The 13,893-nt window shown below is 33.5% G+C and overlaps 1 protein-coding gene across 6 annotated transcripts in view; it reads left to right on the top strand.

Moving 5' to 3' along the window:
- LOC150095405 (very long chain fatty acid elongase 4-like) overlaps positions 1-13,893 on the top strand; it is a 230,630-nt gene that overhangs the window by 214,514 nt on the left and 2,223 nt on the right. For all 6 annotated transcript variants that reach the window (XM_090409967.1, XM_090409968.1, XM_090409971.1 and 3 more), the window contains one exon: positions 5,068-5,217. In XM_090409967.1, coding sequence (XP_090266093.1) covers positions 5,068-5,217 — 150 coding nt within the window. The remainder of the gene's footprint in view (positions 1-5,067; positions 5,218-13,893) is intronic.

Below are 13,893 nucleotides of genomic sequence, written 5' to 3'. Positions count from 1 at the left end.
AATATTATGTTGTTATAAACATTTTGTCAACAACATTCTTCCAAATTAGTCTATCTGCTAGAACTCAAATATTTGTCGGCTCTTATATCAGTCTTCTAAAGTTGTGTTTTTTCAAACTTTTTTGACCCACAATAAGAAATACATTTTACATTGTGACCGAGTAAACACACACACACATTTATATATAATAAACTGAAACAAAAGTTTCATGAAACAATACATGCCCTCACTACATATAATAAAGTAAAAATATGTAACAAAGTTAATATCTAATATGAGTTTATTAACATTTAAATACAAAATAGAAAAAAAAAACTTGAACAATATGAAAACAGAAGGAAATATTTTAGTGTTAGTTTGACACATTTGCTTGCCTTTTCATAAGTTCATTTTCAATCTGAACTCACAAGGATAATGCTACTTGCATATCTAGTGCACTGTTCAGCATCTTTATCTTGTTTTCATTCGGTTCAAGTTTGAAAATTCTAGTTCGCACAAGTAGGTTGTTGTGAATGGTAATATCAGGATGCTCTTTCTAATAAATAGTGGAAATTCTTCTTTAGTCTTAATCCAGAATGATGATAAACTTAATGGCCTTTTGAAAAATGCACTGGTAATTTGTAGCCTTGGTCTAACAGCTAAATGCAATTTTTTTTTTTTAAATAATTTATTTATTTTTTATAATGCTTATGAAAACAGATGTCCTGAGAAGTCTAGTTAAGATGTTAAAACTTCTCCCCACCTATTTGGCACATTAGCAAGTGTAAACATTTTCATAAGCATACCATCTATTTGTGTTTTATATCCAGATTTGAATCTGGAAATTTCTCTGTAATTCTTGCATTCAGTTTTATTTCTCTTTTTTAGATGGGCACTATGAGAACTTTACTCCAATCATGTGGTATTCAACTTTCTGCATTATTCAGTGCAGCTACTATACCCCTCCATATTTGAGCATTTCTGGTCGAATCTCATCTGCTCCAGCTACTTTACCACATTTCAGGTTTTTGATGATTTTTTTTCTACCTCAAGTATTGATATGTATTGCATTCTTCTTGACATTCTCACTTATGTAATTTAACAAGCTTTCAAAGTAAATACTCTGGACATTTAGGATATTTTTATCATGTCACTTGTTTACCTACTTTTATAGTGCTTGCTTTCTTACATTTTTCTGTGTATTCTCCCAGAGCATATGCTTGATTTACTTACAAGGAACTCTTTATATGCTTTCTTCTTTTCCATGGTTGTTGTTTTAACTTTGAATCCACTATGTAGTTCTGATTTTTTTATCCTTGTAGAGAATAAAATTATCCTTGCCTCTCTAGCTGAATTTTTTTTTCATAGTCTACCATTGAGTTTGGAAGGTTATGATTGTTTTCAGACTCCTTCATTTTTAATAAATAATATTTATATACTTGAGCCTACAGTTCACCTTTGAAAGCTGCTCAGTTTTGATTATTTTAAAAACTTTTGTACATATTTTTATTTTCAATATGATATTCATTTTTATTCTGCTCAAAACTAACTGTTGATCACTTATTTCAAATCTACTGTCTACTTTTCTGTCCTGAACAGGCATGAAAATATTTTTATTATCAACAACAACATATTCATTGAGACTTTTCTTATTTCTTTTTTCTTTTTCTCTCTCCATGATTTTGCACACATCTTTATGCTGGAACATGCTGTTAGTGATGGTTACTCTGTGTTTTGAACAGAAATCCAGCATGTTACTTGCCATTATTATTATTAGCTTTGCCCTTTCCTGCAGATTTTCACAACACATTTTTGTAAGTATTAATTTCATACTCTGCTGTCTAGATTTCCAATATGGATCTGCTTTTCCTTTTTCTCTTTGTCAGCTGGAACCATAGATGCAAATCAGTCTTATTATCCAGTTCCCCATTGTGATGTTTATCCACATCACTCTACTTGAAATTGTCTTCCATTTAGGTTTGGATTTCATCTTATTCCTAATCATTATTGCCTGAATATAGCACCTTTAGTCATTATTTCAATTCCCAGTTTGATATTAGTTCCATCACACTATCTGAGGTTAGATTGGCTATAAATAAATTAAAACTTCATAAATCACCATGATATGATGAAATTACTGCAGAACAGCTAAAAGGAGATAGGGAGACTAGAGTGACTTGGCTGACTAAGATTCTGAACGTTTTCTGTCAAAGTGATAAATTTCCCAGAGATTTTACTGAAGGTATGATAATACCTTCGGTAAAATATTTACTGAATATATAAGAAATATAAGGGAATCAGCTTATTGTCTATTCCAGGTAAGGTTCTATGCACTGTTATACTCAGCATGATAAAGGTTGTTTGACAAGCAACTTCGAAATGTACTATACATCCTGTGAATTCAGAAAGGGAAGAAGCTGCATATACCATATATTTTCAATGAAGTGAGGCAGATCCTCGAGAAATGTTCAGAATTTCAGAAACTTGTGATCACATGTTTTTTGACTTCAAAAAGGCTTTTGATTCAGTTACTAGGCAATATTTATGGAAGATTATAACCACTTATGGAATATCTGACAAACTTATTAGCACATTATGACTGTTTTTATAATAACAGTGAGGCTTGTGTTAAATTAATGAAGTATATAGTGAATGGTTTAAAATAATAACCAGGGCAAGACAGTGATTGTGGTTTGATTTCATGAATAATGATGAGATACGTCAGGGGAGTAATTATTAGCACTATAGTGTGTGTGAAGAACGGTTGTGATGGTTTGGCCATGTTGTCAGTATGCAGGAGGACATTCATTTGATCAACAAGATTATGTTAAGTAATTCAGAAGGCAGGTGAGATGAATAAGATGGATCAACAGTATCAAGCAAGACCTTAACCCTTTCTGATCTAGTGATTCCAATTGGAATCACTAACTGTCTTGGCTTTCGTAGCCCATATTACATGGTGAATGATTCCAATTGATATCGTACGTCGTAGTTCCATTTTTCGAACTTCTGCAAGATGTTTTTGTTTTCCAATAAGATTTTAGATCTTTTTTTTCAAAATTTTCTCTTCACTTATGAAATTATTTTTAGAGAATTAAAATGATTAATTTTTAAAAATTAAAACTTCAATTTAATTTTTTAATTTAAATGACCCAAAATATGCATATATTGGATTATAGAGTATATGCTCAGAAGTTGAATATTTGTTACCAGAATATAATGATTCCATATGGAATCAGTCGATCAGAATTCCTATCCTGAAATGTATTTTTCATCAAAATACTTGATACTCTTGCTTTTTTAGACCTAAAGACAAAATAAATAGAAAGAAAAAAATTTTTTCACTTGGAAAAAAAAATTCAGGTCAGAAAGGGTTAATAGAATTGGCATTAGTGGCATGAAGCAGTAGTTTATGCTCAAGACAGACACATATGGCATAGGAAACTATTCATTCTCTCAGACCTTCATGAATGTTGTAGTTGTTATTTAGAATACTTTCAGCTATTTGTAGATATGTCTGGATCCTTGATCATTATCCAGGAAGAAAACTTGTTAATGGGGTGCTCCATGAGAAGCTGAGGAATGGACATTAGATCAGGAGGCCTCTTCTTCCCAGTTATCTGGCTTTGACCCTGAAGTAACCTAGCTTATACTACATTCATCTACCATCAAAGTATTTATTGGTTCTGCAACATATCTAAGCAGGGTTAGTTTATTTTGTAAAAAAAGTTTGTGTGTGTGTGTGTGTGGGGAGGAGTCATTGTTACAATTTGCAGCAATAGCACACAAATTTTACGATGCAGACTTCATGGATATAATGCTTTAGGATTTTTATTAGTCAAATAAAATTGCTGTTCTATTTGACATAAGTAGTATTTTAGAATAGGCATATCTGTTATTAACAAAGTTAATGAAGTATCACTTGTCATTTATCAAAAAAAATAAAATGAAATGTATGCTTTTATGAATTTGTACTATCTTGATTTTTAGTGTTCATATGCGTTTAAGTGTTGAATTTTTCTCTTTACCTCCCTTCCCCCCCCCCCCCCCCAAAAAAAAAAAAAAAAAAAACCTACCAGAACACACGCAGTTGACAGAATGCCAAATGTCAACTTCTTTGAATTTAGTACTGTTGCTGTGCAAGTATTATTTTTTGTAATTATGTGTCTTGATGGACAAAACTCCACAATTTTTTTAATCTGGTATTACATCTTTGTATCAAAATTTCTTTCTGAATACAGTGAAGATATAAAATATTTCAAGGACTTACCTAAGGCTTATAAAATATGAAATTATAAACACAATACAAATCATAACGTTAACTGGCATAAAATATGCTTTAGATTTATGTTTAGTGTGTTTTGTCCCATTGTGCCTGCAAGATATGTGAAGCAACTTTGCTACTGCCAAATATTATACTAAATTTTTGTCATCACATCATATTTATAACTTTTCTTTGTTGCCTTTGCATGAATTACCAAAAAAAAGACTGACATAGAAAAAGTACAATTGACTTTCAGAGTAGAAAACTCATAGGCCACAAGATATTTTGTTATAATTGGGCAATTTGCTAAATATGAATTTCCTTTGGAATAGCATTGTGCCTGTTGAGTTTTGGAGGGCTTGTGATCATTTGTTATAGTTATATGGTGTTTACTATAAGAATCAGCTGGATGTTCAACGTTAAATTTTGCACAAATGCTTGTGTTATAGGGAAAAGATCCACTTCAACATAGTATAAATGAATTAACAGTTAGGACTGCTTAAAAGACAGAAGAGTAGGGGACAATCAAAACAGACATAAGCAGAATAGTTGAAAATTGTTGACAATAAATGTGTGCGCTCTAATGGTCTTGCTAGAAATCTCTGAAGAATCTAAAGTTTGCTTTCTCTATTATGTATTGCTAGTGATGTAAGTTTATTAAGAGTATTTCTTTTTCTTTCTTTTTTTTTTTTATGCTATATTTTTTATCAGAAATAAGGACAACTAGAATTTTGGAAAACTTTCATGAAAAAAAAAAATCCATAAATTAAATGTTTTGCAATTTCTTAATTGCAAAATGTTTTATATAAACAAATTTCTTTTAGGCCCAATTTATTGCTGCAATGACAATGGGAATTAATGCTATATTAACTGGATGTCAGTTTACTAGATGGATGCAGTATGCTCTAGTGGCTTACTCATTTTCCTTCATTGTTTTGTTCGGGGATTTCTATCGAACAACGTATTCAAAACAAGTAAGTTTTACCATTGTTCTTTTTTTTTTTTTTTTTTTTTTTTTTTTTTTTTTTTTTTTGTATTAAATAAATTTCCTATCTAGTTATAAAAGTTAAATACATGAGTATGTATGAATTTATATTCCCATATGTGAATACTATATGGTATATCAGTATTGAGTTCCCAGTCAAATCAGAAGAAATGCCTGTGAAAATTTATCAAACTACTCAAGTGCAGAAGCTATTGAAATCAGTGTCATAAAAAATGGGTTAGCAAAATAAAAATGAAAGCATATACTTTAAAGGATCAGCCTAAAAGACTGCCATGAAAAATTTAAATTCCAGAAAACTTGTTTTAAATGTATACCATAGATATAAGACAACGAGGAAAGATTTAGGTCTCATGATTTATTTTTTAATGTAGTTCCTACTCATGAAAAGTTGTAAGCTTATAGTATATTAGTACCTTGAGTGGGCAAAGGATTTTTTTAATATATATATATATATATATATATATATATATATTGCATTTTTTAATTTACTTTTTACATCTGTCTTTATTTAAAAACACACATTACTTTTTCAGGCTGCTTATATCTGTATATGTAGATGTCAAAAAAAGAATTCTTATATACTCTCAGAATGACATATTTCAAAGAATTTTCAATTGATATGTAAAAGAGGATATCAGCTTTCCAATCAACTAATGACCTTTCACTTTCACACAAAACATGAACAAAACGAAGATTCCATTCAACCATTATCTCCCCCCCCCCAACATGTTGTGTACATTACATAGTGTGTGCGCGTGCATGCACGTACACCCCAGATATTTCCGGTACTAAAAGTAAGCAGTGGAAATTCAAATGATTTCACATAAAAATAAATGCAATAACTGATATATAAATTGTTGCAAATGACTGTGATATGCAAACCAGTTTTGAGTTTTAAAGTCTGTTAATTGTAACAGACTTTAATTGAAATCCTTCACAGAATGTTCTCAGATTCAACTTCAGATCGACCCTACTTGAATAAAACTGCTTAGTCAGTCCTTTTATCAAGAGGAATTTCCTTTGAATATGAAGGATGTACAAAATTGAAAATAAAAAAGAATGTTCATCAACTAATGTTTCCTTTTCACTTTCTGTCATTCCTCTGACAGAATTTGTGAATTCTGTCAGAAGAATTCACAAATTCTCCCATCCATATGGCTGAGATCATTAATTTCTACCTAATTCAATAGAAGTACTAACAAATAATATTCCATAATTGATGAGTTTTTGTAGACTTGACAATACAGTTTCAAATTTGAAAAAGGAGATATTTTTAATTAATCAATTTATATATATATATAAAAACAGAATACATAGGAAGACTTTGCAAAAATATAGAAGGCAAATATCAAGAAGGTGACAAAATGTTCTGGAGGCTATGAAAAAAGCATAGAAATGGTGACATTAAAATTTATCTTCTTTCTTTAACCTTATGGTTGATGGGATAGCAATATACTATTTTACTAGGGAATGATGAATATGGAACAAAGTAGTTTCCCCATTGCCTTCCTTGTCCTACAATAAATATGTCTGTAAATGTGTGTGTTCATGGGACTGGTTTGCCTGTTTTGAGGGATGAAAAAGCCAAGTTTCTGGGAGAAAAATTCCTCTGCCTCCGTATAAGACTGGCTAACTCACCTGTAGTCAAAAAGACCTGATAAAGGTTCCTCGCTTCATGGATAGGATTTGAATCTAGGTCTTTCTGACGAAAGGGCCTAATCTATAATGACTGAGCTGTGCAGGCTCACATTAAAACTAAATATAATAATATTCTGGATTTATGCAGTAATTACTCTAATAATTGTCAAATGAAACAAGAAGTGATAGAACTGTGATAAAAAATATTCAGGAAGATTGCAGTCAGAAGAAATATCAATACCTAAGGTAGAAAAAACTATAAAAAACATGAAATGTCAGAAGGCAGCTGAAGTATATATTCAACCAGTAATGCTGAAATATGGAGATAAAAGTTTCACAGTGGCTACACTGCATAATTCAGAATGCAGAAAGTCAAATACAGATGATTGGAGTAGAGCTCTCATAGTGTCATCTTTAAAATGGAATTTCCCCTCTTGAATGTTTTCTGGTAAAATTTATGGAAGTATACTTGAAAAGAAAAATTATGGCAGAGAAACTTGGAGAACAAGATGAGTTCAGGCCAAATGGGCATTGTCAAGGTCTTTTCACTTTAAGACAAATAGTTGAGAAATCATGGAAATGTAACAAAATGCCAGCAGCATCGAACGATCGATCTCCTTCCAACTAATAACTGCACTCAGACTTGCTTAACTTTTTGCATGAGCCATTAGTAGTGGAGACTCTACCAATCGACCAACCTTTGCTGTAACAAGGATATACAGCATTTAAATTTTCCACATTTGGTAGGAATATGACAAGATCCAAGAGAACAGGTATTCAGAATGCTACATCAAGTTGTAAGTCATCATTATCATCGTCGTCATCATCATCAAATTCCTGATATATACCCTCAGGGGGTGTACAGGATATGATAGTACTACACGAAAAATTTACATCATTACTAACTTCCTATCTACAATTTTCCTCCAAATCAGGTCTGTTAAATGTCAAGACTCCAATATTATCAGGTCTTATATTTCTTTCTTCTAAGGCACTTTTTACTGTATCAATCCACCTATAACTTGGTTTTCCTCTGGTCTTTTTCCTGTCAACCTGGCAGAGAACACTTGTTTTGCTAATCTTTCCTCTCCCATTCTGTTTAAGTGACCATACCACCTGAGATTAGCTCTGCTAATGCACTCCTGGATGCTGACAATATCAAGTTCTTTCTTAATATCCTCGTTTTTAATATGATATTGCCATTGATGCCACCTGTTCATGCCTCTACTCTTTCTCAGGCCTCTCATATCTGTGGTCTCTAGTCTTTGGTCAAATGTTTTACTTCTAACCCAGCTCTCAGATCCATAAGTTAAAATTGGTTTAAGCACTGTCTTGTATACAGCTAATTTGTAAGTCAGCAGTTAGAATTAATGGAGTTACATGAAGATAGTTTAATGTAAAATCTTGTGTAAAACAAGAATTATCTCCACTGTTATCCATCATCTACTGTATGTGGATCACATGATGAATGAAAGTAACATTATGCCTGATATCAGAATAAGAGATGTTAATCTTAGCTCTTTATTTTATGCAGATGACATTATACTTTAATAAAAAAAAAAAAAAAAAAGTCCACAGGATTTCTTAACTGAATTGTGAATAACTGCTGTAAGAAATCTGTTGTGAAAATCAGCCAAAAAAAAAAACAGTGACTATGAAAATAGGCAGGAATGAACATGCCAAATCATCAGCTGCATCTTGAAAAGCCGATAGAATAAGTAAAGTATTTCAGCTATTTAGGCACACTTTTTTTTTATTGAAGATTGCAAACTAAATATGGAATTAGACAATAGAATAAACAAAGTTTATATGGAATGAGACCTAAACTAGTCAAAATGCTAAGCTAGTTGTATATGCAATGTATATATATTTTAACTTTTGAATCTTGAAAGGAGCTATATTAGAAATAAAACAGTTGATCAAAGACACAAGACCACAGGTATGAGAGTTTGAGAGAAATTAGGGATTGGACAGATTGCAACACTGGCAGAATTATATTGCCTTCATTAAAAGTGAAGATATTCAGAAGGAACTTAAGATTATTAGCATTCAAGAATATGTGAGCAGAGTAAAACCAAGATGTTATGATCACTTAAACAGAATGAGAGAGGAAAGGTGATCAAAATTTGAGACAATGGTAGGAAGAAGACCAAGGCCTAAGTGCATTGATATAGTTAAAAGATAAATAGTCTTGGCAGATAAGAGATAACAGGAAGAAAATTGTTGTTTGTAACTTAGTAAATGTAAATTTATTATTATTATTATTATTATTATTATTTGACACCTCCAGGGAGTCCAAAGACTCATCGAGGGAGAGTGTGCCAACAGCATCGAACGATTGGTCCCCTTCCAACTACTAACCGCGCTCAAACTTATAGTGTTATAATATCTTGTACATCCTTGAGAACACATATTAGAAATTTTATGATACCGAAGTCATTAAATAAAATGCAAGTTTTAATTTTAAAATAGATCTCCTTCCCTATAAGATTGTTAAAACAGACTTGAAACAGCAAACTTTATGAAAAGCACTATGCTACATGGATACATATTGCTGATATGTACAGTGATTAAACCAAAAATAAAAAATAAATGTGTGTGTGTGTTGTGTCTGTCTGTTGACAGACAGATTTTAAATTTCTTCCTTAATTTAATGAAATGAAAGTTAAGACACAATTTTTCTTTATATATAATCTCTTATTAGTAGTTAGCTTGTTCTGAAAAAGATTGTAACTTTCAAGGGAATAAAATACTTGTTACAGTTGCTGACTGTTATATATAAAGAAAATGTCTTAATAACAGTTTTAAATAGAAAGGTTTTTAATACAATAAAGATTTAAATACAAGTAGTTGATGATAACGGGAGGAACATTGAGTGGGGTGTTTGTATAGTATTCAAATTTTCCCTAAAGGAACAATGAAGTTTTGGAGCTAAATAGTTTGAAACTAAGAAAGCATACATCAAAACTTCAGTCACCTCTTTGTAATCTGGAAAGCGGTGCTATTGCTGATGCATTTTAGAAATCTTGTATAGTACTCAGTGATTTGGCCAAAGCGCAGTGCAGCAGGAGATTTAAAGGACCAGCGGAGCTGCTTTATTAACACCACTATAGTAGTGCAATCTGAACAAACTTTTCTGTGACCTATTGTGGGTGTCAATTCACAATAGGTTTACAGCATGTAGTACATTAGTACAATGGGTGAGCTAAAGATTTTATTTTTTTATATATTATTTATTTTATATAATTTGAGCACTCTGCTCTGGAGACGAAGCATAGAACTTTTTTATACCACATCTGACCTTCAATAAGCAAGACCATGGCCTCATGTTGAGTAAAGAAATTCATCTCACACTTCAGGATATTCACAAACATCCATGCCCACAATGAGATTTGAGCCTGTTGGCCGGATAGTGAGTACATTAACCACTTTCCGACCAGGCCAACAAGATGTTTGAATAATCTTTAGTATATCATAAATACAGTACATATCATTTTTACATTGCTAAGGGTTTGAAATTTATATAACTATTTGAATTTTATCTTGTAGCATATTTGACTAAATTGCTGTCAAAGAAGTTTGTGAGGTTAGCCTAGTGGCTGTGCACTTCGCAACCATATGCCTGGGGAAGGAGTGTCCTAGGTTCGATTCCCGTCGGTGACATGAGGAGCTGAAGGATCTTCCTCAGCCATAACCAAGCTAGCCGGTCTTGGGCGTGGACAGTAGAGTTTTTTCCTCAGTTTATCCTGGGGTTTTTCATCCTGCAAAGCAGGCAAATCGGCTTTGAGAAGTCAACACTACGGACATAAGACTAAGCACCTTATCCTGTGAACGGTTTGAGGTCTGATGATTAATGAACCCTTGACACTGCAAGGTAAAAGAGGTTAAATGGAAGATGAGATGCTGTTAAAGAAAATGAAAGTTTTATTATTTCTTAAATAAAATTAAATTAAACTTGTATATACACATACAAGTCATTGAATACGATTTTGTGCAGATGTATGTAAATGTCACTTATGCAGTGCATATGTGAAATACTTGGTCACGTGCATCATCATGTGTTCTAGGCAACTAATTAACAATGCTACTGGTCAGTAATTGTCAATAGTGTTGATCACAATGGGAAAAATAAAGGATCTTTCAGAGTTTGGTAAAGGACTTATTGTGGATGCCTGTCGAGCTGCAACCACGATTTTGAAAACAGCAGAACTGACTGATTTCTGAAAAGATGAGATATTATGTGATTTTAATCAGTGGAAAAATAACACACATTGCTTGCCTAAAACAGTCTATCAGGAACTAGATTGCCCTCTTCTGAGAAAGCTTGTACGGGCAAACGGAACTTTCTGTGTGCAGCAGTTGACCAAAGCATTTAATGGAGTCTGTTTCAGACCCCATATCTCACCAAACTATGTGCAGGAAATCAAGGAGGATCAGCATTGGTAGTTGCATGTCTGTATGGAAACCATTCAACATTGGAAACACTCTGACAGTAGGTAGAGAGTTTGGCAGAAACCCCATGAAGCAATGAACCCAGCTGGCCTTGTAAACACAACTCAAGGTTGTTGAGGTAGTGTCATGTTCCATTGATACTGAACAGGTCCCTGATATTTTGCTGGAAGGTCAAGTGTTCTCCAAGGAATATCTGAACATTGTTGCAGATCAAGTCCATCCTGCAGTGTTGACTTTTTATCTGGCAGGTGACAGATGTTTCATGGATGACAATGCTACTGTCCATTAAAGACAGAGGAGATGGTGGAAGTCACTCTCATGCTTGCTGAACCACTGCTGAAAAATTCTAGCACAATGGACACTAGCATTTTGTTGAAAGTTTTTTTAATTGGTTATACTATAAATTAAAGATGCCAAAAAATTATCCTTTATCCAAGTGTAAGCAAACAAAGTTTGTGCATGAAGTAACCTCACAACTGGGCAACTCGCATATAGAGGCTAATGCCTTCACATCACTTGCCTTAGTATCCCATCATGCAAAGCATATATCCTTACAGACATATATACTGCTATGCATTATGGGAAGGGTCACTACTCAGACTGGTTTTGCCCTTTATTGAAGTCTCATCTCATGCCCATAAGGATATGCACTTTGCATCATGGGAGTATTTCAGTAATAAGGTGTGACGGTGACACCTTTTGGCTACTTATATATTGAAATACGACTTCTGCATTATTTCAACTTTGGTAACATTTCTGGTCTGGCTCCCACTGATGAGACCTCAATATAGGTCAAAACTGGTCTGGGTAGTGACCCTTCCCATAATGCATGGCATTATACATGTCTAAGGATATGTGCTTTGCATGATGGGATACTAAGGCAAGTGATGCAAAGTCATTAGTATGAGTTGCCCAGTCGTGAAGTTACTTTAGGCGCAAACTTTGCTTGCTTTCACTTGGATAAAGGATTAAACCAAGAATATAATTTCTTGGCATCTTTAATTTATAGTATAACCAATTAAAAAAACTTTCAACAAAATGCTAGTGTCCATCGTGCTAGAATTTTTCAGCAGTGGTTCAGCAAGCATGAGAGTGACTTCCACCATCTTCTCTGTCCACCACAAAGCCTGAACTGATCCCATGGGATGCTCAAGCTTATATGGGACATGTTAAAAAAACAGATCTGGGAACAAAGTCCTCTTCCAAATCTGAGCCAGTTAAAGGACTGTCTGGTGAACACCTTTTATATTGTAGATGCAATCCAACACCTTGTGGAATCTATGCAAAACTATATATGTGCTATAATTTAGGCTAAAGTAGGTTCAACACGGTATTAAATAAGTTTATAATTCAGTGGCTGGTATGTGTATATATTTATTAAATCAGTTGGTGCTAAATGGATAGTAGCCATAGTAAGATGAACATCTATGACATAATTAACGCCCACATGGATATTGCCTTTAGAGGAATAGAATAGCTAAAATATGTTCTGTCTTTTGCCCAAATTAAATACTGTAGCAAAAAGTGCTTTTTGTGCTTAAGAGTTGACTTACTTTTTTATGTGACTCCCACCCGTGAAAGGTTGTAATCCTGTCGTATTAATATTGTAAGTGGGCTAAGGATTTTTTTTATATTTTTATTTTTGTGAAAATGTGAAAATTTTTTCAAAGCTGCATCATGTCTTTAATAAGTGGGGATGGTGGTGGTCTTACACCAGGCATTGGCCGCTCAGCAACCAGAGACTGGTATCTAATTGATAACAGTGTGTACTAAAAGTATTCTTTGCTTTAGCAGTTGCAAAATTTAAAGTCAAGGATCTTGAATATCTTGAAGTAAAATATATGAGATATTGTTGGCAGTCAGTTTCATCATTCTTAACACGTTCGCTGCCATGCCACCTCGGCATAGTCTGTTCCCCTACGCTGAGCAATTTCACTTCTTCGAGGTTAGTACAGTAATCTCGTTGCCGGCTGTCAGCGTCATACGAGTATACCCGTAGTTGGCTTGTGCAGAGCATATACCATCTATGAGAATACACAGTTTTGAAGCTAGCTCCACAAGCCAAGCATTTTCACTTCTTCAAGGTCAGTACAGTAATCTCGTTGCCGGTGGTAAGCGTCATACGAGTATACTCGTAGCTGGCTTGTGTAGCTGGTTTACCAACTACGAGTATACTCGTAGTTGGCAGCGAACGTGTTAATTTATGTTTACATGAGAAGATATTTAGGATTACCATAGAATACATAAAATTATAGCATTTGCACTATGTGATAGGCTGATACAAGACAATACTAACTTTGAATATCAGAATGAATTGGGTTTATTACTAGCCTCAACACTAAGAAGGTAAAGCGTTCACTAATCTCTGGGTTCTCCTTCTTGCTGCCCTAATAAGTTTCAGAATTCATTTAGCTCCTCCCTCATCAGCACACCAAGTCAGGGGAAAAGATATATTGAATGAATGACCATAGTTAGTTATTTATAACCATAATCACCTCCATAGCGCAATTGGAAGAGAGCGGAACATTGCACCCTTTGATTGAAAAAGACTTGC

This window comes from Typopeltis vanoorti, chromosome 20 (assembly GCF_054136105.1).
Source record: "Typopeltis vanoorti isolate ZY-2024b chromosome 20, IOZ_Tvanoo_1.0, whole genome shotgun sequence".
In the NCBI taxonomy this organism is placed as follows: Eukaryota; Metazoa; Arthropoda; class Arachnida; order Uropygi; family Thelyphonidae; genus Typopeltis; species Typopeltis vanoorti.
This window is presented reverse-complemented; position numbering and strand designations above follow the sequence as displayed.